General features: G+C 34.7%; 1 protein-coding gene across 11 annotated transcripts in view; it reads right to left on the bottom strand.

Moving 5' to 3' along the window:
• Positions 1-23482, bottom strand: part of LOC136348488 (agrin-like) — a 198601-nt gene that overhangs the window by 52839 nt on the left and 122280 nt on the right. For 9 of the 11 annotated variants that reach the window (XM_066299338.1, XM_066299345.1, XM_066299341.1 and 6 more), the window contains one exon: positions 15705-15719. The exons of the other annotated variants lie outside the window; for them this stretch is intronic. In XM_066299338.1, coding sequence (XP_066155435.1) covers positions 15705-15719 — 15 coding nt within the window. The remainder of the gene's footprint in view (positions 1-15704; positions 15720-23482) is intronic. 11 annotated transcript variants of the gene reach the window in all.

Genomic DNA, 23482 nt, shown 5'->3' with positions numbered 1-23482 from the left:
AAGTTTTCTAAATCCGAAAATACCATTTTTGAACTAATGTCTCTGTATAATCCCATAAAAAATAATCGAGAGAGTTCATATCGAGGGATCCGGGATGCCATACACTTGTTTCAGCTCTTGCTATGGTAATTGTGGTGGTGCACCATCGCGCATGGACCACGTATTTTGTCTGGCCCTTAAATCAACATCCCCTTTCATATGTTCAGGTTAGTTCAAGCTATTGCTCCAAAACTGTTGGAAGGTTTTAGTGAAAAACCTTCGGTACTCTTCTTATTATGTCTTTGTGAAAGAATTGAAGGTTCGATACGACTGTTACAGATAGTTTCAGAGTAAATATTGGGAGAAAATTATTCGCGATGATTACTTTCTCGGAGAGCATGCGAATCCTCTGGAGCTCAAATATGGTTATTGTGAAAATTAGTGATGGTTTCGAGAAAACTAAGCTTCATCTGTGAAAAGCCCATTACTGTAGAAAATCCGGCGTTCTTGCTAATGAATACGTAACAAAGTAGAGAAATCTATTCTGGGGGGAAAATCCCTAGGTAATAGAGTGTGTACGCGTTGCATATAATAAGGAATAATTTCTGAATGTTTTAAAATTTGCCACATCATTAGATGAGTAATATTCAATTCGCTAACAACTTTCCTTGTCCTGATTTGAGGGTGTTCTTCGATTTTATTTCTCACAGTTTCTTCCGTCTCAATGTTCAGACTGTTACAGGCTTCTCTGGGATATGTGTTGTTCTTTTGAAACTTGCGCATAAAACTTAGGCGTGAACTGCCATGGAAATATGTGTATTGGTTTTCAAGGCTTGTTTTGCACGTATTGTTTGCTAGTGCATTGTCACCTTAGAGGTAAGTTATGGAGCGTCTTGTGATACAACTAACAAGAAGAAAATTATCGTGCAGTAGATCGTCGACGTCCCCAATATTTCAAGTTTCATAGGAGAATCCAAATTTGAAAATTACGAAGGGCCACTTTTTACACGTATATTTTTTTAAATTCTCATCGCTCTTTAAACATACTATATTTACAGCCCCTACTCGGGCAATATTTCCCAACTCGGAATTTTAATTGATCTGACAAAATCCGCGTGCAAAAGCTTGTGGGTATAATGTGGATGTTTTTTCAATAATTAACACTAGACGTATTCCCTGTTACAACCCCAAAATTAAAAACGTATTCGCTATACATGTTTTATTACCCATTGCAGCAGGGCATGCAATTTTTATTCAAATTTGGGCCTAGGTCCAACGAATAGCGAATATCGGTTATTACTTTTTAATGCTTCTCTTCCATCAAGAACATTCATGCCAGAAGCTGCATGCAGAATGGTTAATGAGGGTAGTTTTGATTTTTGTTTGATCTAGTTCTGTAGATAAGGCCGAAAGTGGAGTTATAGCCGTGTTTATTGCGACAGTAAGATGTGTTTCTCGATAAAGCAAAATTCGTGTTCACGTTTAAACTCTAGAAAGAACTATATACTTTATCTATTAACTTTCGTACAGTAAAGCCAGCTACAGAAGTAATAAATTCGAGCAACTAAAGTTTATATCTTTCAGGGTAGAAAAAAGCATGCAGGGAACACGCTCAGACAGAAGCTCACGTTCATTTATGGTGTTTTGAAACTTTTAGAGCTCTCATAAAATTTGAACCATGCGCCCAGGACAAATGTTATTAATACCCTCCACTGTGGAGCGCATTTTAAAGGCAAAAGTATGTCGTTTATTCGTTTATTCCATTAATAAACTAAGTTTTCTCTCCTTTATTGACAAAAGACTAATCAAATATGACGTGATTTTAACCTTTATTCCAGGACGCCGTCCATTGTGGAGGCTATAGGGAACTTGAGTAACCCAATTAATAAATCCTTCAGTGATCCGATACGTTGCCGGGCCAACCCAATATTCATTATATAAATTAGAGGCTAGAGAACTCATTTAGATTTCTCCCGAAATTCGGCCGGCCCCAGAGGTCCGATCCCAAGGTATTTGCTAGTCCTTTAATACCAACAACTAACAAATTATAAATATTTATGAAATTGACTTAAATAATTCGGAGAGCTGGTTCAAAACTTAAATGCTGCCCGGCTCGTTCTAGTTAGATTAGGGAACAAACAGTGTAGGTTTCAATCGCAATATCACAAGCAAACACCGAAGTTCCTATGCACAAGTCAGTTTTACTGCATATCGTAACGAAACTTTTAGAGTTGTTTCAATACACGTCTGCCACAAAATTGATAGTCGTGTCGTACTGTTCACCCCGAAATACCTTTATGGAGCACACAAAGTTTTAACATAGCAAATACCCCTCCAGTTTAGCACTATGAATTATATCTAATTACTAACATCTGGATTACAGTCGGTTGCTGCGCTCATTCCAAAGGGCGTTGAGTTCGTTGTCCTCAATGCCTGCTGTGTAACCGCTTTTTGCTGCATCCCATCTTCCCATTAAAAAAGCTTCCCTGGTGTAGAAGCAAATGAACCAAAAATTATATTCAAATAATGGCCGCAATCAAGAGCACCTCTTCATCAACATCAAACACAGAGCAGCATTATTGCCAATTCACCCAGTTCAGGTGTCATTACCAAACCTGGATTTTGGGTATCCCACTGTACTCCAGAATGAATTTCTAATTAAACTTTAATTGTCTACGTAATTACGAAATATTTTGATACAGACTGGCCTCAAAAATGAAAGTTCTGTCTCTGACGGTTGTGATTTCGCTTATAACAACTTTAGGGGTATTTTCGGTCTTAGTGTATTTATGAATGTGACATCTAATTCACAATTTCATTTCAGCATGCGACGTAGCCAGTTCGCGTTCACTTCGAGACTTGTTAATTTACACGCAGATGGGGCATTGCAGGAAGTTACCAATGGTGATCAAACTCCGTGAAGAAATTATGATGACTTTAAAACTTTATGAATTCCAAATATCATTTAGACCACCCAAACTACGAGAAATGCTTATTCATGTGAAAGATTTTTCAAGCTTCCCACATTGACCGCTCAAAGGTACAAAAATAACAAAAAAATAGGTACCTCATCCTTTTCGTAAATTTTCAGGAATTTAACGGAAATTTTCCCTTATCCGCACAGGGTGATTGTTAAGAGTCTTTTTGAGGAGCGCATTCTTTGGATTGTTATAAAACGAAAATGTTATATAAGAGTATTTATGTGTATTTATGATATGTATTTTCATCTTGTGGTGAGAAAAATCCGAAGAATCAGCTTCTTAAACACCAGAATACCCTTAGGGACCACCTTGTATAGAGAATTCCGCAAAAAAGTCTGATCTCTAACGGTTTCCGACATATCTTCAAATAAGTAGTTTTGGGTATTTTCGTCAATATTTTGTTAATATTAATTTCTAGACGCATTCCCCTCGTCATTCAAATTTTTTTATTTAAATGGAGAAAATTTATTAAATTATACTCTACTGTTGTTTGAAACAGCAACGTTTAGATCATCCAGATATTTGTAGTTAGTGCGTATTTTATTTAACGAAATCGATAATACCTTTAATTGCTCCAAGTCTTACCCACATTTTCAAAATTATTAAAAATAAACTAAAATAAATGATATTTTCGAAGGTTGACCGTCTACACCAACATATTTTCCAAGTTTTAAATTAAAATTTTGGTGCGCCTTGAACAGGATTCGGTTATTGTTTCTAATTGTATTTACATCTTCGTGAATGTTATCCCACAACTGCTTTCTGCTGTTAGGTGCTGATTTGCACACTAACCACTCCAAAAAATCACCAAAAAACAAAAGTAATTGGTTTAAGTCGGAACTTCGGGGTGGCCGCAGATGTTTGCTACCCCGACCAATTCATCGATGTGGAAAATTAATATTCAGGAAATCCCTTACATGCAAACGCCATCCTGCATAAACCTAAAACATTGTTTTATATCTAGAGGAGGATCCTCCAAAACTACATGTAATTCGTTTCTCAAGAAACTCAAGTTTGGCCGGAAGTTCAACACCACACATTAATTGGAAATTCATGTTGACAGCGATGTTTTCTCATTAAATGAGGATTTGTGTATTATAAGAATGGCTGGTCTAATTAAATATGCTTATCTTTTTAGATCTTGTTCCGTGGGTGAAAATATTTTTAGTTAAAGAACAAATAGTTATAAAGATGCTTTTAAAGTAGTAAATAACCGAATCAGTTCTAGGTCGGAAGTCTTTTGGTAGCGAATTTTCTGCAGGTTAGTTCAGGTATGGTTAATAGTGTGGAATCAGCTTGTCTTTCCACAAAAGTCTAAAAATTAATAATGTTCTGACCTCTGTCGGTTCCGACACGTGTCTGATGCTAGTATCTTTCAATATTCGGACAAAGATTTACTCTTCTTGATCCCTCACAGTGAAAGTTTTGAGATTTTCAACTAAATAACCACAACCCAGTTTATTATAAGTTTATATAAGTAATTATTGAAGAGCTTTTCGGCAGAAAGCAGAGGGGACACCTCTCAGCAGGAAGAGCACTCACCAACTTGGTTTTTGCATAAACACAAACATTTTTTATTTGAATATTATATCAATTGGACTCCGTTATGTAATAAAGATCCAACCAGCATTAGAATCGTTCTGAGTTATTTAAGAAAAACAATCTACTTTCTTTATGAATAATAATTTATTATCAAAACATTGAATATGTAAATGAAATTAGTTTTTTAATAAATTATATTAACAAAGCTAATATTCTAACAAAAGAAACAATTGGCTCTTTGTTCCTTAATCTGAACTTAAGATATTTCTTGTGGTTCCAATTCAAAGTCAATATTGCCATTGTACCCATCGATGTCTTCTTCCATCGTTCCGTCGCCAATGAGATTTATATATATAATAGATGGTCAGCTACCGGATGCATATAGCTTTTAATATTCTTTAATTTTAATTCGGCAACTGGTTTACCGTTTGGCAACAGGTATTCTAAAAAGTAAAAAAAATAATACCTATTTGCATCTGTATCTTCCTCTTCCATTTTGTACGTTAATTTCTTTGCATTCTTCAATGTCACGATGAGTTGTTTTTACATAATTTTTCTGATTTGTTTCTTTAACAACCTTGATAACTTTAATATGAAGCCAATTAATTGTTTTTGAAAACCATCTTTTTCCTACTCATTATTCCTTTTTCAAGTTTAAGGGTGTTTACAAAGTCTTCTTTTTCCATTTTAGTAACATTAATAGGAATTACTATTAATTAGAACAGTAATGGGACGCTCTTTTCTGCAAATTTTCATAATATGTATGTAATCTTGAGGAGAAAAGATTTTATTTTCTTTCTTGATGGCACATTTGACGTCGCCAAAGGCACTATCACTAGGTAAGCAACTATGTCCGGACGCAACAAATTTTTCAAACAAAAAAAAGCAGGTCTAGCTCATTCGTTCTATTTTCTCACCCTGTAACACTCAATGCTAATTTGTGCCATTGTTTCTGAGACATCCTGTCTAGTCACATTTGTAAATGAAAGACGACTGATGGCATTTATTGGTTGAAGCACTCATCCCACTAAAAATAATGGAGATATTTCACAGACGAGTGAAGCCCGTGGGGGATGTAAAATATAAAACGTTGGAAAGTTGCAAAATTTAGAATGACAGCCATAAGGTGCGGGCTTAGTCGAGAAAGAAGACTGTCGTACCTAAGGCCGGATAATTGAAAACCTACCTGGAAATAGATTTTCCGGAAATTTGCAACTGTCGTTACCCCTTTGTCTAGTTATATTGAATGCTGATAGAGAGAACTTGAGAGCCATTTCAATAATTTATTAGGTATGGCTTTGGCGAAAATATTGCTCCAGAACGCGTGACTTTAATTTATTTGCTCTATTGAGTTTAACAAATCACTTGCCTTTGGGTCGTGGGACTAAGCGGCAATTTTTTATTTCGGTTATATTAAAAGACCTTAATAGTTTAAGCCGACTGGGCCCGCCTTCAAAGTATGAACCGGAGATGATAAATTGTAATTACCACCGATCCAACACTATACCTCTAGGAGTCAAATTGATTTTCGTATTTTTGAAAATTCTAAGTTCTACGCGAATACTTCACAAACATACCGATAGTATATTGCTTTGTTACATAACATAATTATGATATAAAATATGGGTTCTACGACTTGGAAATCACATTCCCTTTAACACTCGCTTCGAAGTCTCGGCAGAAATTCATGCTCCCTTTGATAGATGTTTACACAGAACATGTCTCCACTAAAACAACTGAAATATGGCGGTGCGGCTTAATATAACTGGGAAGCAAGCGAACTTATCTTCAATATTAAATCCATATCCTCCGGTTTCATTTGTCAACCCAATTTGTAACCGTTTTTCGTTAGGAACGCAGTTCTGCTGCTTTAATTAATTATCCTTTCGATCAAGCCAACATATTATGTGAGATTAATAATTGTGATGACATAACCCAAGAGTGAATTTATGTACGGAACAACAGTAATGAATCGGTGAAGATTTTCCTGGCTGAACTTCTGATAATCAAATCTTTTAATGGCCCAAAAATATCAATTCTCTATTAATAATTAATAATACGAATAAAGAGTTTCATCACAAAACGTTTTGCGTGAAGGGCTGGTTTTGTTATACGTATGCTTAACGTCTTACGATATGCAAATATTTGCTGCGCTATCTCAGAAACGTTCATTTTCGGGGAGTATAAACAATTTGAGCCTTAAAGGGTGACTATATATATTGACATTGTTGTTATTCGGAAATCGGATAGTGAACGTTAGCTGCTAATGGATTTCTTATTAAATTAGTAGCTGTTTATCACGCTAGTTTAAACCTACGTCATACATAAATCACACCAAGGCAAGTTGGGAAGTCTTCTCAGGTGCTAGTTATCTGCAATGCTTGCCTAAACACGTATAACTTCGCTTTAAAAAGGGTATTTAATGCGTTGTTTTCAAGGTTAAAATTTTTCATCCCTGTCCAGCTATCCTTCTAACGTTGGTTCCCAATTGACAGGTATCTAGCGTATTATATAATAAATAAGAGGTAATTCAATAAGATATACAACGGTATACTCTGCACTATAATGGGATCTACAGTTTCCTTAAAAGAAAGAACAAAGTCTGTATCCTGGAAAGATTTTGATGACAATAAGACGTAGAAATTTCAAATCGTCTTCAATGTAAACAATTTTTTCAACACAGGATATTTTGGCTTTCGTAGAATTCATTAGTGGTCGAATTTAGTTGTTGGTATCTACCGCAGTTAAAATATTTTTAAAAAATGGGTATTTTATCTGAGAAGCGAAAAATTTAAATTATCATCTTTTTACGGTATGAAGATCACAAAATAACTTAGGAAGTAGGGTGTCCGCTATTTTATGAAAAACATCCAGACCGATTTATAGATAAAAGTGTAGTTTGTTGAATCAATAAAAAAACATCCGTTTTCCTTCTCTCCCGAACAAGGGCTCCCACAGGGATCGTCAGTCTCTTCGACGTCTCGTCGGGGTGGTCTTGTTGTACACGACAAAATCACCGCGAAACCGGTAGAAATACTTCAATCACTAGCAGACAACGCAAGTGACTAAAATAACGAAAAGACTATCGCAACTATAAACAAATTGGAAAAACAACACTTACAACTGGACAATACTCAGCCCGTTCTGCCTAGTACAACCGGCGAGACAATATCGATACATCTCCCTTCTCATGACCGTGTTGGAGCATTATTCGAATTGAAAATGTAGTCACTTCCTTTTGTTTTTGGTTTTTGTTACACAGTTAATTGTAACATAGGCAGATGAACTAACTGGCCAACAGCCGTTTCTTATGAAATAAAATTGTGCATTATTATATTTATCATATAAAATTTCGACAAAGAGGAAGTGTGAAAGCTTCTCCAAAATGTGAAAGACCTCGAACAGCAACTGGTGGCGATAAAGCACTAGACATTCTTTTTATCTATCGATAAAAACTCCATACAGTCTACCAGCAAACTTGCATATGAATTTGATGTATCTGCAAAGTCAGTAAGCACTCTTTTAAAACGAGAAAAATTTCATCCACACAAAATTTTCCTTACCCAAGAATTGACGCACGAAGATTTTGATCGCTGAATGAGATTTTATGAATTGCTGCAAAAAAAGGCATTCAGAAAAATAGGTTTTTTTCTAGAATCTTATTTTTGGGTTAAACGACGTTTTGCCAAAATGGATCTATTCACCGACATAATTGTCGTTATTGGTCTACAGAGAATCCTCATTGGATGCGGACTCTGCATATACAAGATCAGCAAAAAATCAATGTACGAATGGGAACATTCGGTCCATATTTGATAAAGGGTAACCTAAATCACGTACCACACTTGAACTTATTACAATATGAACTAATTCCATTAATCGCCGCAATTTTTTCTGGAGAAAATCGGGAAAAAGTAGCAAAGAATATTTGGTCCCACCACGATGCTGAACCACCTCATTATACTATGACTGTAAAAAAGTATTTTGATGAGATTTTCCCTATGAGATGAAATTTTGTTCAATTTAATAGTGAGTCACTTCATTTTGTATCTAATAATTTTATTTTTTTAAGGGAACTGTAAATCTCACTTGAGTTCTAACTATATTCCTTATTAAACTACCTATCATTTGACATACTATAATGAATACTTTTCCATTTGAAAATAAAATGTTAGTGGGGGTAGCCTGGCAAAATTTTGCATTAAGTGCCTTAATGTTACCTTAACGTTATCACACGTGATTTGCAGAAAGCTTTTGATTGTGTCCTTTGTTCTGATTTACTTTGCAAACTTATATTTTATTATTTTTCTAAAAATAGTTGTAAACTTTTGCATTCGTATTTCAAACATAGGAGGCAGTCCACTAAGATTAATAACTTTTCAGCGATCACGGATATTCGACATGGATTTCCGCAAGGTTCGGTGCTCGGACCCCTCCTGCTTTTGAGCTTTATTAATGATATTAAGGTGGGGGTTCTGGGTATCGACATTGTATTGTTTGCCGACGATATACCTTTCGTAGCATCTGAAAAGTAGTCGAAGGACTTGGCCCTTCGGGTACTAAATATGCAATCTAAGAAGTTGCTTTTGTCTCTATCGACCAGTTTATCTCTAAATGGTGAAAAACAAGAACTGGATCTTTAGTAACCGCAAAATCGACTTACCAGCTTACGTCGAATATATTAAATGGCTAGGAGTTTATCCGGATCCCGTTTTAACACGGTCATATCATATTTTACATTAGGGACATAGTTCAGATGCCAAAAGAACTTTTGAACTATTGAGAGTGTTGTTAGGACTGAAATAGAGGTATGATGCCAGGTTTTATATCAACATACATATTTGAAAGTCTTTACCCGACGTTCGCCTAAATTACAATATATACCAGAAAAATACGGATTTTCGCCGTTAGTCTGTTCGTGTAAAATCGAACGATGTTAGAGATAAATATCTGGGATAAACGACATGTAGAAACACACAAATTACTTTGAACCTCTACTCTAAAACAAGTTACCACATTCGATGAGGATATCGCTCATCGAGGCATTCACCGTGAGAATTAAAACATGGCTAATGAGAAACGGCTATGATGATGTTGACGAATACCGGCTAGCCAACACATTTAATTTCATGTAACATCGTGTTTGAAGTTGTAACCCCTTACCCTTTATATATATAATTACTGAAACTGTAGTACTGAAAGTGTATTGTCCAACTTTGTTAATTTATACAGGGTGTCCATTAAACATAAAAATAAATGTACCCATCTGAGAATACTTCAAAAAGTTTTTTGTTCCGAAAGTACAAAATAACGACAATTTTAGAAAATGGCAATATCTTATTACTAAATATTACATGTAAACTTTCTTCAACTAGGAGAACTGTTAAAAATGCCCAACTTCAACTACGATGTAAGAATCCAATCTTCTCTTCATTGACTGTTGAAATCTTTCCAAAACACCAAGGTCGTTTCTTATCGAGTTGCAGTAAGTAATAATCCGATTATTCAAATCTACTGCGTTTTCCACTGGAGTATTACAAACTAATGACTTTACATGCCTTCATAGGAAATGGTCCAGGGGGTTTAAGTCCTGAGATCCAGCAGAACGTAAATGAGATCTCTTTCGACCAATCCAGCAATTCCGTATGTTATTGTTAAGAAAATAGAGGATGAGGAAGAGCAATGATAGTAAGAACGCTAGAAGTGGACCGCAATGTGCTGGATATGATGGAGAAAGATCAATGTATTGACGTTGGTTCTTTTTCCCAATGAAGCGAATTTCTCAAGAAATCGATTTGTCGAGATGGATCTCACAATGAGTACTTCACTTGAGGTAGTTATTTTCAAGAATTCTTACAGTTTAAGAAGCTTAACATGTAATATTTAGTAATAAAATGTTGCTACTATCGAAAATTTTTCTTACCCTATATTTTTGAAAAAATTTTTTTTCCAAAAATCATTAAAGGATGAAATATCCATAGAAGAATCCAGGGAATAACTTTCTGAATTTCTGTCGTATATTTAATGAACACCTTGTATTTTACTTTTTGTCTTTTATAATGCGCTTACATATACACATATATTGATGACTTCTGTAAGACGAATTTTTGTTAGGAGTCCAATAAAGCATCTATTTAAGAAATGTTTACTTGTAATACCACCAGTGGCTGAATTATTTCCAGAAGTTGATTTGAAGGCACAAAACAACGGGAATTTTTCCTAAAAAGAGCACGCATAGTACTTAATAAGAAAAAGAATTTTTTAAATTGTCGCTTTGTAAATATTCAGGTAATTTTCTCCAAGTGTAATTTTGTGAAACGTCAAACAAATCCACTTGCTAATTTGGCTGAGAGCGCCCATCCAAAAATATTCGGAAATTTTGCTGTTGTGCAGGTGATAGCAGGAATAATTGAGGACAAGCCAAATTTCTTATTGATCGTCAAAACTGATCGTGTAATTTTCAGGAAAACTAAATTTTCACGAAGCAGCTTTTCGGCCTAATCGACTGACGTGGATCCTCTAGGAACCTGGATACCTCAATTAAAGTCCTAGAGCTTTAGAACTGAAGCTTGAGACACTTCCTTGAAAGACACTTTCAATATTGCGAAAATTGATATCAAATATAGACACTGATGGAGATAGTATTTTAATGTCTACGTATTAAAGAGACAAATAATATGTATCCAGAGGACCTAGTTCTCTCGGTATGCCCGAAGCAATAACTATTCTTTGTAATACCCGTCGACTTGCGTTGCGCGAAAATTCAAGAAGAGTTTAACAAATAAAGAAAATCGTTAAATGCTTGGTCGTATCTATGGCATTTTCGCTTATTCTCCTGGTAGTAAAATTAAGTATTAAACTCATGACTGGGACATTTATTTACAGACTGCTGTGAAACAGTTTAATACATTTCTGACTAACGATTCATCGCTGAATTATTCATGCTGGGTCCCTTTCAAATCTCGGGAGAAAACCAATATGTTTTTCTTTTCGAACGGATGAAGGAAATATTAATCTATCAGATATGCTTATACGATGAAGCGTCTTGGCTTCTATCTTCTTGTTAAAAGTGGAAAAACAAGTTTACACTGAATGTTCTTTTTGGGGTTAGTTAGCGGGAATAAAAGTAAATGAAATAGGTCTATTAAAGCCAGGATGTTCCGCATTGATCCGGCTAAATTGGATTAAATAAAACGTTTTCCGGTGAGCAATTCCTTCGTGACAATAATTAAGGGAAGACTTATTCAGCAAATCGTTTTTTACGGTGTTTCATTAAAGTTCGAAGAGCACCCGTCTCTCAGGGTGATGTCACACTCTAGTAAATTTATCTGGTATTTATGAAGAGAGGAGTTTTGTGCTTTATCTCACTCGCACTTAAATATGTATAAATCTTACAACAGTGCGCCAGTGACGTACGACGTCACCCCGAAGTAATAAAAACTTCTTCGTTCCACCGTTAACGTCAGATTTATTCGGCTTTGCAAACTCCTTTCCCTTCGACGTCATTATCTCAAGTACAATAACGTCACCTACACTTACTTATTATGCGCTCGTTATTCTACCTTTATTATCTTTCTATTTAGTTCAGAGAGTCGGGTCTCGCTACAGTGGTTACGATTACATACACGAACCAATTGAGCATTGTGATATGTCTGATGCTCAAAAAATTCGAGGTAATTGACTTCCACTCTTTTTTGCGATCAATTTTCTCCGGACTTTTTGCTTATCGACCAGGTCGTGTGGAATAAAGAAATAATAGGGTTGCGTGTCTGTTAAAAGTACGGTTACACAGAGGTAAATTTATTTTTTACCAAATTAATGCGTGAATTCGACGAAATTACCAGTGGCATAAATTATTCGGTACAAACTCACCTGAACTTGAAAGAAAAGAATACCTCATTACTTGTCATTACGCCTGTCACGAATTAATGTTTTACGCATCAAACACGCCGAATATTTCGAATTATAACGTGGAATTCCGGAAATTCTCGGGCTTCGCTCCCCTTATTACGTGCATTCCCCTATCCTGTGACTGATGCTCAGCGACATTTTTAACATTAACTAGAAAACCTATACAAATAAATGACGCCAATTAATGGTTGGTCCATTTGAGCCTAACTGCCATTAATTCAACTCGTCAAAGAGATAATTACCGGCCTATCTACCTCTACAGTACACTCGCGATATTCAACAGGGCCAATTCTATATTCAATTACAAACTTCGAGTAGCTAACGAAACGCGTTATGATAATTAACCACGCTACATAAAGCAGGTAATTACCAATCGAGCAAAATGGATGAATATCATTCCGAGATGTACCAACGGAAATCTAAAATCAAATCTTTAGAAATTTAGCAGAGAATCAACGTTGATACTTCCGGAGCTCAGTCAAATGAGATGCTTCATTAAGTTTGTAAAGGCGAGTAAAAGAGTAAAATGGCAAAAGCAAAGCCATCTTGTCACAGATCATTGGTCCAATTGAACGTAGTGACCAATTTCATCAAGCTCTATTGGACCTTACCGGTGAGTCTGTCAAACTCATATTAGCTCTTCGACTCGTAAAAAGTGTGATTCGAAAAATGGTGTGTCATACGTTAATAAGTTATGAGAGATATTTCTCCAAAAAGTGTCCTATAGATAATTTCGCGTACAAACTAAAGTTTGATGCACATCATGCACTTAAACCGTCTGTCAAAAGTTCTTGGTGAGTCAAAAAATTCAAAAACTGGGAAATCTTACGTTCGTCTCTACCGGTCAGGAAACTATTTCAGAACAATTCGAAAATACTTCTAGGCAATTCGTATTGCAGACTTGAAGTTGAATTCAGCGATGCGCATACGCGACAGGGTTCTTGAACTGTTTCACATTAGAGTCTCGGTAGATGAGAACAAGCCTATTACTATTTTTGCAAAACTTTATATCAAAGACAGTGTTAGCAGATTTATCGTTCCTCTCTTAGATACCAGCATCTTGTTAATTTAAAAGAGATTTGAAGAATTTTTTTTTTACGCTTTTCGGTTCTATGGATGATACTAAAATATCCTATTAATCACGTCGTAATTTAAATATCTACAGTTTCGTCCTAGTTTCAAGTAAATTTAAAATAAATTACAGTTAGCTGATTGACTTTAGAAATATTTATCACCCTCCCGGTAGATCCATCCAGAAGTAACTAATTAATTTAACGCCGCTTGTGGTCAAATGAGAAACTTTACGTTTGTTAGGTAAACCGCCCTAGTGAGCAGTTGCCTCACGATGGTTTAAGAAACGTGGACTCATTTTGATTATAAAATTTATATTGATTCCCGATCAAATGAATAATCCGTTTATTCATGATTTCCCTGGTAAATTTTTTAAATTGATTTCAATGTTCGTTTAGAAAGTCCAGGATTGTGTCCAAATCTAATTTCTTTTATTTTCTGAACTTAAGGGAAATCTTCCTCTCACTCTTTTGGATTGTTCGCTTATTAAAAATTTCAGTTGTTGCATTATTTAAAATAATTTCTGAATATTTTCGATTGAGTAAAGCTGTTGGTTTTAGATGCGATTAAACACCATTTGATAATTTCTAGAAAAATAGCCTTAAAAGCTACTTTATCGAAAACGATACATGAACTTTACATAGATTCTTCCAAATGAATTTTTAATGTATTTGCGTATAAATATTAAAACGAATTTGTTGAATTAGGATATAGAATGACTCAATTACATTATAATCAATGTTTAAACGATGATTACAGCTATTAGGTTTATGTTTCCAATTCATTCATTGAATAATTTATTGTAAGGCTGACTTATGCTTTCCAAAAATACGTTTATTGCCTGTGTTACCCTCGATTAGATCTATCGACTAATATTCTTTAATATACATCATTCAGATTAATGAATAACCATTATGCAGGTCTAGAAACTGTGGATTTTCAGCTATCGTTTACCCGAGTGTCTTGTAATTAAGTTGTCTTATTATATTTAATGCTAATTGTAAAATAATCTTCAAATATTTGAAAAACTGCGCCTCTCTTAATCAAAATTTCTTCTTTACGTCAGATGCCGTGGGATCGCATTTTATTGGTTTTTCACGCTGTGCAAACAGAATTTCAATTAAGTAAAAGTTGGCTTATAGCAACTAAAGGTTATAATGTAACTATAGGGAGTTTTCTATATATATCTTTTTTTAATGTTGTCGTATTTTCCTATATTCGTTCCACGTTAAAATTCATGCAGTAACTTTGAATTGTGAAGTCGTATACCTAATTCCCTCTAAGATTTTGTATTCATCGTAATTGAAAGATGTGTTCAAGTGAAATTGTAGTGTACAAAACTATCGATTTGCAATCGCTTATTTAATGACAGCTTATCATCTAGATGATTCGGAAATCAATTTAAAAGAGAACGGCCTGTCATAGGCAGGTCGATCTATATAGATATCTACAAGGATATAATACAAAAATTGAACGATTTGGATTTCGTGAACCATATGTTGGACAGTGTTGAAAGAGCTGTGCCAGTTAATACTTAGTCGGAAAAAAGGTGAGACAAAAAACGAATTACAATATATTTTATCATCTAACGGATATAAGTTCGGAACGTGTGTAAGGAAACAAGAGAAACTCAACAATGTACGTATATTATTTTAGCTGGTTTCAGAACAGAATAATATATCCATAGGCGGCAGTTAGGCAATAAATACGGACGTGATATATAGATCTACCGACCTAAATATAAATGGGGCAGATGTGAACTTGTACCCTTAAAATTTATCAATTGAATACAAACGCTGCCAAAACAGATACGTTCAGATAAATAATTGTCCCATTCGACCCATTTGCTTGTGTAGTTTCAAAGGACTCATTTTTCTGAAATTTCCACCCTAAAATCAATAAATATTTCAACAATAATTAAACATAACTGATTCTATATAAACGTAATATTGTATAATTGCTGATAATGAAGCCGGCATATCACAGAGGGAGTGTGGTAATTGCTTACTTCGATCCCTGACAAAAGCAGCCATCCCTATTTCGACTGTTGTGGAGCCCAGTCCCAAATGTTATATTTGAGCTCGCTACAAGAAGTCTCTAATTTAATGGCTGTTGCCACGACGAAACGAGGGAAAATGTACAATTTTAGCAAAATTCTCTGGCTTACCTGCTCGTGATTTGGAATTTATTTATTGCTCAAAGAAGGGAGATTTTCCTTACCCGGATAGTCCATTCCTGAAAACGAAAATGAAAATAATATTTTAATAATCAAACGTGCGTCGGGTTCTTCGAAATTATGCGAAGCCTGCGGCATAAAACCAAGTCGAATTTAGGAAGAGAATTATATAGAAAACGTTCAAACGCTAAAAGAATTCCCTTGTAATGGTGGAAGTATGTTTTAGGCAAATAAATTCGCAAATTGGCGCGTGTCAAGTTAAAGCAATTCGCTTTAAGCGATTTCGAAAATGGATTTAGTCGGGATTTTTTTCGGAGATCTGCTGCAAAACGATTAATGGGAGCTGATTTAATTATATGGTCGCTGATTTCAGGAGCTGAATTGATGGCTTTCAGCGAACGGCACAACAACCTCAAACAAATGCAATGGACGATAAGTCGAAAATATCAAATTAAATAGATACAATTTACTACGGACGACAAAATGCGAAACCTCATCGTAAACAAATTTAAAAATCAAATCCCCTATTTCACGTTCGATTGTCTATGCCAGTAAAGCCCGTTAAAATTCAATAAAACTCCTCAAACAAATAATGTTTTTTAATTCGGTGGCGCAATGGGGTATAGAGATGAAGTGGTACATGTTTTTAATAAATGTTTAAATACATAACGGGGTTTTGAATTTAATTTTCGATTCATTCTTCGAGGTATTTGAAGAGCAGATCTGCCGGCGTTGTAAAAATTTACTATTCGAATAAATTCTGCATATGTGAAAACATTTATTCATGTGTTACATTTAAAATTAAATTTAGTATCTAAATGGGCTTACTCGAACCTCGATCGAAAATTTCGTGCTTTAAATTAACAATGTATTTGAGTATAGGAACGCTATAAAATTAAAAAATAAATGGTTTTATCAAATCCACTATTACATTGAAATAGCAGTCGTATATTAAACTATTGTGGGCATATTTAATGGAAAAATAAACATCAATTAAAATTTGAGGTAGATAAATGTGTTAACCTTCCAGCTTTCATTGAAACGTATTCGTTTATTTAAAACGAAGGAACTTTCTTTTAGAACTTTAGACTATTTGAAAAACTATTTTAAATTTCGAACTTATAAGCAGATAATATTCAATTCCAACTGGCGTTTACTCATTATTTTTAGCTGCGTTGCCTTGATTAAAATTTAAATCGAATACCACTACCATTAGTTTTGCGCGGAAATGGGAAAAATAAACTACAGCTGAGAGGAAAAGGTGTTTTATTTGATATTTTAATGCCTCGAGGCTTATGTTTTCAACGGTAATAGACGGAAGCTAAAGGAAGTAGACTGAAATAAATCCAACGTTTTGCTGATGTACAAGTGACAGCCGAGACTAGTTTCTACTAAGGGAAAATTTATTTTCTAACATTCTGGATCTTGGTGAGCCAAACGTGGTCGTTAATATTTCATTTCTACATGACCAACACCCTTAAATTCAGCTTCTCCGAGCAATAAAGCTAGCTTTCAACGTTCATGTTATATGACCCCAACGATATGATTGAATAAAATCTGCCTGAAGCCGGGATACCAGGATAACTTCTATCTGATTTCCTCAGTAATTGTCTTTTAACTTTGAAATTTCCTCATCACTTTATTTCACTCCCACAATCCACTCACTCTATCGTTTATCTCATCTCATCCCGGCTCCCTTCTTCCCAAAGCACCGGAATTCGTTCCTAAATTGTCCTCAGTCGAGCCTTTCTTTGATATATCTTGACTATTTGTGTGCTTTAAAGTCTTTCTTAGACGACGGCATCGATTCTGTTTCTGATTACTTACTATGAAAGCCTGCATAATATCACGACCGCTTTTCCATTCGATCATCGGATATATATCCGAAATGAGATGGAAAACTATCTTCTGCCTCAAATTAAATTCAATCAAGAAGCATATTGAGTTAAACATTAAGGAAATTATAGTTGTGTCTAACGAAAATAACATCTGATATATAATTCCGGGAATTCTTGTTGCCAATTTTTCTAAGCATTCAGTATTAGAATTTTCGAAAATTTTTAAAACTGAATCTCCCCGGAAATTAGCGATATGAGCAGCCCTTAAGTTAAAATAGGTTAACTCAGGTTAGTTTAGGTTTGTATTAAGTCTTCAATTTTTGGGACAATTCCTAGAGCTTTCAAATTCAAGATGAAACAGTGACGTATTTTTTTTCTGAATTTGTACGGAATGTTCAAAAAGTTAAAAGCAGTGCAGAACGACGTTGATTTTCTCAAGTTCGCTTTCTTGCCCTTTTACAGAGAATGCTTTGAACTTTCGAGTTCAATTTGAAAGCTCGACACGAAAACAGTGATTTTTTCCGAAAAACGTTCGAACATTCCGTTCCTTTACAAACAACAACGTTCTTCGTAAATCATTAGATCATCTTTTTAGTATCCAGATTTTAAGAATTTTGTGAGAATCAATTTCAATGCTCTACGCAAAAATTGCGCTTTTCTTTAAAACGCTTCGATTTGTTACTCCCTCCCAGAATGATCCTAGATCCATCATGCCTACTTTCTATTCTTGATTTAGTAATATAGAAAATTTAGACGATGATTGTGATGTAGCTCGTTTCTGACACCTGAAAGGGCTATTAAATATTCAATTAAAAACGGTGATTTTTCTCTTATTTCAAGTTAGCAAAAAGCTCAGAAAAGACAGTGAATCCTTTTATCAGAATACCAAAAATGTTCAACAATTTGAATTTAAAAATTGAAATTGATTTTTCGTTCCTTTAGAGAAAAACCTGGAACATATTAAATTTACTTTCGTTGTTTCTCAAATTTGGGTCAAAAGGAATTGCATGCCACAAAAATATTGGCCAGAAAAGATAGTTAATTCCTCATCACCTCCAAGTAAAGCTACACCAAACTATTTGATATTACGGTTTATCCTTTAATGTCAACTCCTCAATTTTGAAGATCTTTGATCCTACAAATTCAGGAAATGGTGTATTTTTTGGAAGAGTGGTATTATATTTTTTAATTTACATTAATTATGCCAACTTTGTCATATTTAACTGGCTGCAACTTGCAAACATCGAATTTTATAATGTCTCAAATAATTGTACCTGAACTTGCAAACCTATGAAGAAGCTTTACCAATAATACCGGTAAAGCAGTAACCTGAAATTATTAATAAAATAACGGTTTCGCATCAGTAAGAAAATTAGGAAATTTTACCAAACATTATAAATAGACCAAAAATCGCAGATAAAACAGATGGTTTGATTGTTATTTTGAGAGCTTACTATTGATAGCTTCGGTACAGAGCAACTAATTCACACTAAATTTTGGTACACAGCCAAGAGTATAAAGCAAATTGTTTTTTTATGTCACTCAATTAACGCGTGTGAGGCATTAATTGAAATCATAGTTCATCACGTTTATCCATAAATAATGCGAACAAATCAACTGACTTTTAGTGGACACTTTCAATAAACCGTTGGATTGTGTTGAAAATTTCGTCCCGTGGACAACTGGTTATTCGAATTATCAACAAAAATTTCCGAGTTTGATTCCTGTTAATTAATATCCATTCACAAAGTTATTTTTATTTAGAAAAAAACAGTGGCCTATCATATTTTTGGTTTATAATGTTCAGGTTTGCATCAGTGGAACGCTACCGGTGAAATTGAAAACATTATTGTTCCCGTACAAAATGTGTCCATACACCTATTTTACACTTTACAATTTTGATAAAAATACTTAATGCCGGAATGGATTTATCAGGGACAAAATTTAAAACAAACTTTTATCACCTTGTACTTCAGACAGAAAACGAAAATGGACCCTCGTCCATATTCACTTTTTTTCTTAAGAAAATCATTCACAGATTCAGCCTCTCCCCAATTTTTAATGTACTATCACGTAAACGATTCGTATAAGTAGCAGTAACTATTCAAGTATATAAAATTTTAGGACATTAAATGGACGACGCATGCGCAGGAATCTTTATGTGTGTAAAATGCTATAAGTTTAACGTTCTAAAACCCGAACATTATTCAAATTGTAAAAATTTAGATATATGAGATAAGTTTGAAATATTGTAACGTCCAGTTTGAGGTCGGCAGATACGCTTGCTGCAGAAGTCAGTGATTTTGCTGAGTCAGCTCTTCCGACTTTTATTACTATTTTGCCGTATGTTTCCGCCACAATGGCTTAGTTACATATCACGTAAATAATGAATATATCAATCCCACTTTCAGACAAAAGTAAATAGAATAAGAACTCAAGTTATAGGCGCTACGTGACTGAAGAAAATCACCTTTAAATACGCGGGGTGGTCGCATGGAAAATACACGAGCTGGGAAAACGGTTTTTTAGGGAACGAAGGCGGGTATAAAAGGAAAATTGTACCATTTTTTCTGTTTATTAAAAGCCCGACGCAGGGGTTCGTTCGCAAACCACAACGACATATTGCGTTGAAATATATTAATATGTAGAACATGATATACAAAATAAATGGGAAACCTCCGCCTGGAAACTGAGAATCTAGCCGTACAATGATAGCACAGATTTATATCGGATACATGCTAGGAAAAGTAATTTTTTGGGGAGAGTTATTCAATGGGAGGAAATTGTGTGAAATTGTTATGGTTGTTATTTTTTAATATAACAATACGAGTGCAGAAGATAGCTGCCTTTTCAAGGGAGCGACTTTAAAAAACTCTAAGTATTTTAACAATTACTTCAGTCTAAACTTGGGACAATATATCGTCCATGAGTTTTCTGTTGAGCATTCCCGAAAATAAGTTTCCGAAGAAAAAAGTTTTTAGCGAGCGTTACTTTTGCCATTTGGACTCTGCATTCGTTCTCAAATATAAATCGACGTAATGAACTTAGGAAACGTTGCCTGGCTTTGTAATGTCTCCAATTAGAATTTCCAGGCGTTGTCCTCCTGGTTTTTTAATAGAGATCGAAAATTAAAACATCCGAGACAATTGATTGGTCAATTCTCCTTCTGCGCGTTGCACCGAATGTTTCCTTGAGGAGAGTAAAAAGAATGTATTTTCCAATTTTAATAAACGTGACAATTTGGCAAATGGGGAAAACCAAGTGAGCAAACCGAGCTTGAGGGGAATATCCGGAGGTGGAAAAAAGCCTGACAAATTTCATCTAATTATGTGACAAAATTACTTTTGTCAGCGTTTAAATGGGCATAATATGTTCTGGCATACTTGGCCAAGTCATCAAAAACAGCTTCGCAATGATTTATCTAACATTTTTCCCATTTCTGATTATGAACTAATCAAAAAATTCTATGAGCAATATTAATCGTTCTAATTACTTTATACAGAGTTTAGCCCCAGGGCAATATAAATGGCACAAATAAAGCATTTTAATGTATGTCGGAAATAATTAATATTAATGTTCCATGTTCGTAAAAAGTTTTACGTTTTGTTAAGAGTTGCTCGGGCACAACGAGTAGCTTTTTGTTTGAAATGTGTTAACTATATACGAGTCAGAAGTTAGTTAGCCTTCCCTGAGCCACGCACCGACTAATTAATAACAGATTACATTTTTGTCGGAAAAGAATATGGTTTCAATAGGCCCATCGAAATTTAATGATATAAATAATATCGAAGCGTAATTGTAACTATCGCGTGCACAGCATCGTTACAATAATTACTGAATAATATCAAACAGTAATAATTAGACTCCCAAGCAGGTATAATCTCATTTCCAAAACAGATATAATTCAATCCATTGAACTGATTCTGCTTCGCTTTCCTGATAAATAATATTCTACATGTACATAAATTCGCAAAATCATATTTCGTAATTGCCGAAGTGGCTAAGGGGTATAGAATTAACATAAGAGGGAAAATGCTGGAGAAATACTTCGCATTTTAGCAAATTACAATTAAGTCGAAGCAGCATTAAAGTTTTAAGCCGAATCTTTCTGTGAAACAAGATCCCTTTTGGAACGGCAGATCTGTTCATCCAAGAGCTTGTAATTATGAAAAACTCCGAAACAAGCGAAGGGACCTAATTTGTAAAACGTTTTGTTCAAAGATTAAAGACTTTTCATTTTCTCCCATTTGCCAGTTTCACATGGTTAATTCGAGTGATATTTTGTTGCCCATTTGACGTCGACCTATTAGACATTATTCAGTTCATTCTGCAGAGTACGATAAAAATTTTATTCCATTTTTCTGTTGAACAGTACGATTGTTGTTCTTCCGACATTTTCGCGCTGTTCAAAAATTATTTAATATACCTGCATCAGTTCCGGTTATACTTCATTAAAATTTCAATTAAATTTCAGATTAATATCGATCCTGAATACCCCAATTATGGCCGAGAATTTTAGAAATGCAATTTGGGACACCCTTACTCTCTTACTACTTCTTACTAAAATCACGAAAATAAATATCAAAGTGTGCGCGTTTCTCGGAAACTTAAGGAGGTATAATAGAATCGTTTGAGTAAGTTTATAGAGCACATCGAGACGATTCATTTAATATATAATTCGGCGTATATTGCCCTGCGAATTTTGTGACCATCCAAATTGACCTTTTATGCTAACGGATTTCTTTTAACTGCAACAAATAAACAATGACGTCTTCAAATGTGCTGGTGAAAACGTGTGTCCATATTTGAAGGTATCTCAAACTAAATTTCATACAATTTTCAAAATTATAACTAACAGATTAGGCCTCATACACCAATTACTTCCTGGGATAATAACGCCTCATGCGTTGTAAAAATATCATCTTGACTGGTAAAGAAACACTAGCCTTTGAGGGCATCTTAAGGCACACATCTACGTCCTTAAAGGGCAGACATTGTGAAAACTCAAATAGACTCTCGATCCAAATGGACATATCCTGCGAAATTGAGTAGACAATACTCCGTTGAGTATTAGGTAGAAATAGCAGTATTTTTAACTTGATTGCCGAAGAAACAGTGGCGTAGCAGTTTTTCACCTAAATCGATGATTTGGATTCAATAGTAAATGTTTCAGTCGAGGGACTTCAGTTTTTCAAAATTACGAATAAAATTATCAAAATTATCATATCCAAATTGCGAAAAGTAGGGAATTTTCTCCCTTAGGAATCTTTCAGCATTATGTTGTTTATCGCTTATCTCAACCCGATCTAGACCATAGTAGACTACAGCTATGTACATAAGCTCTGCTGGCAGCTAACAATCTTCAAAATCTAATTCCAAAACAATTGAACATGCACATTTTTTGAAACTTCGAAAAGGAAAATTTTGTAGAATTTTAGATACATAAACCTGTTTTATTTCAGTACTGATATCTAATAAAGAGTCCAAATACTCTAAAAGGAAGCATGCCCGTATACATAATTTTATGGATACTCGTGAGAGGAAGGAATTATTCGAAAACTAAAAGGCATAACACTTATCAGGGCTAACTAATACGCTTGTTTCCATTTAGCCAACTCCATTTACTCACAAAAACATAACTTGGTCTATTCTTCAAAGGATAAACACTTGGCGGTAGTTCCCTGCTAAATAATCTATATTTTTAAGAGATTAAGTTGGGCAGTTTGAAGCGCAAAGCGGGTACTATTAGCTTTGTTCTAAGCAGGCTTTAAATATTTTAAGGACTCCTGATCGTATTAATTTCGTAAATCCTCGGAGAAGCCAAAAAGTTCTTTACACCGGCTCTGATATAAAGTAATTAAATATTTTCTGGTAGGTATTTAAGCCGCTTAAAGAATTACGTCTATTGCAAAAGAATATTCGAAGAAACTTTGTTGATGGATCTTATCCTGCAGGGTGGGATTCTTCTGGAAAAGCTAGAAATC

This window comes from Euwallacea fornicatus, chromosome 33 (genome assembly GCF_040115645.1).
Source record: "Euwallacea fornicatus isolate EFF26 chromosome 33, ASM4011564v1, whole genome shotgun sequence".
NCBI lineage: Eukaryota > Metazoa > Arthropoda > Insecta > Coleoptera > Curculionidae > Euwallacea > Euwallacea fornicatus.
The sequence above is the reverse complement of the archived record's forward strand: the minus strand, read 5'-3'. Positions and strand labels throughout refer to the sequence as shown.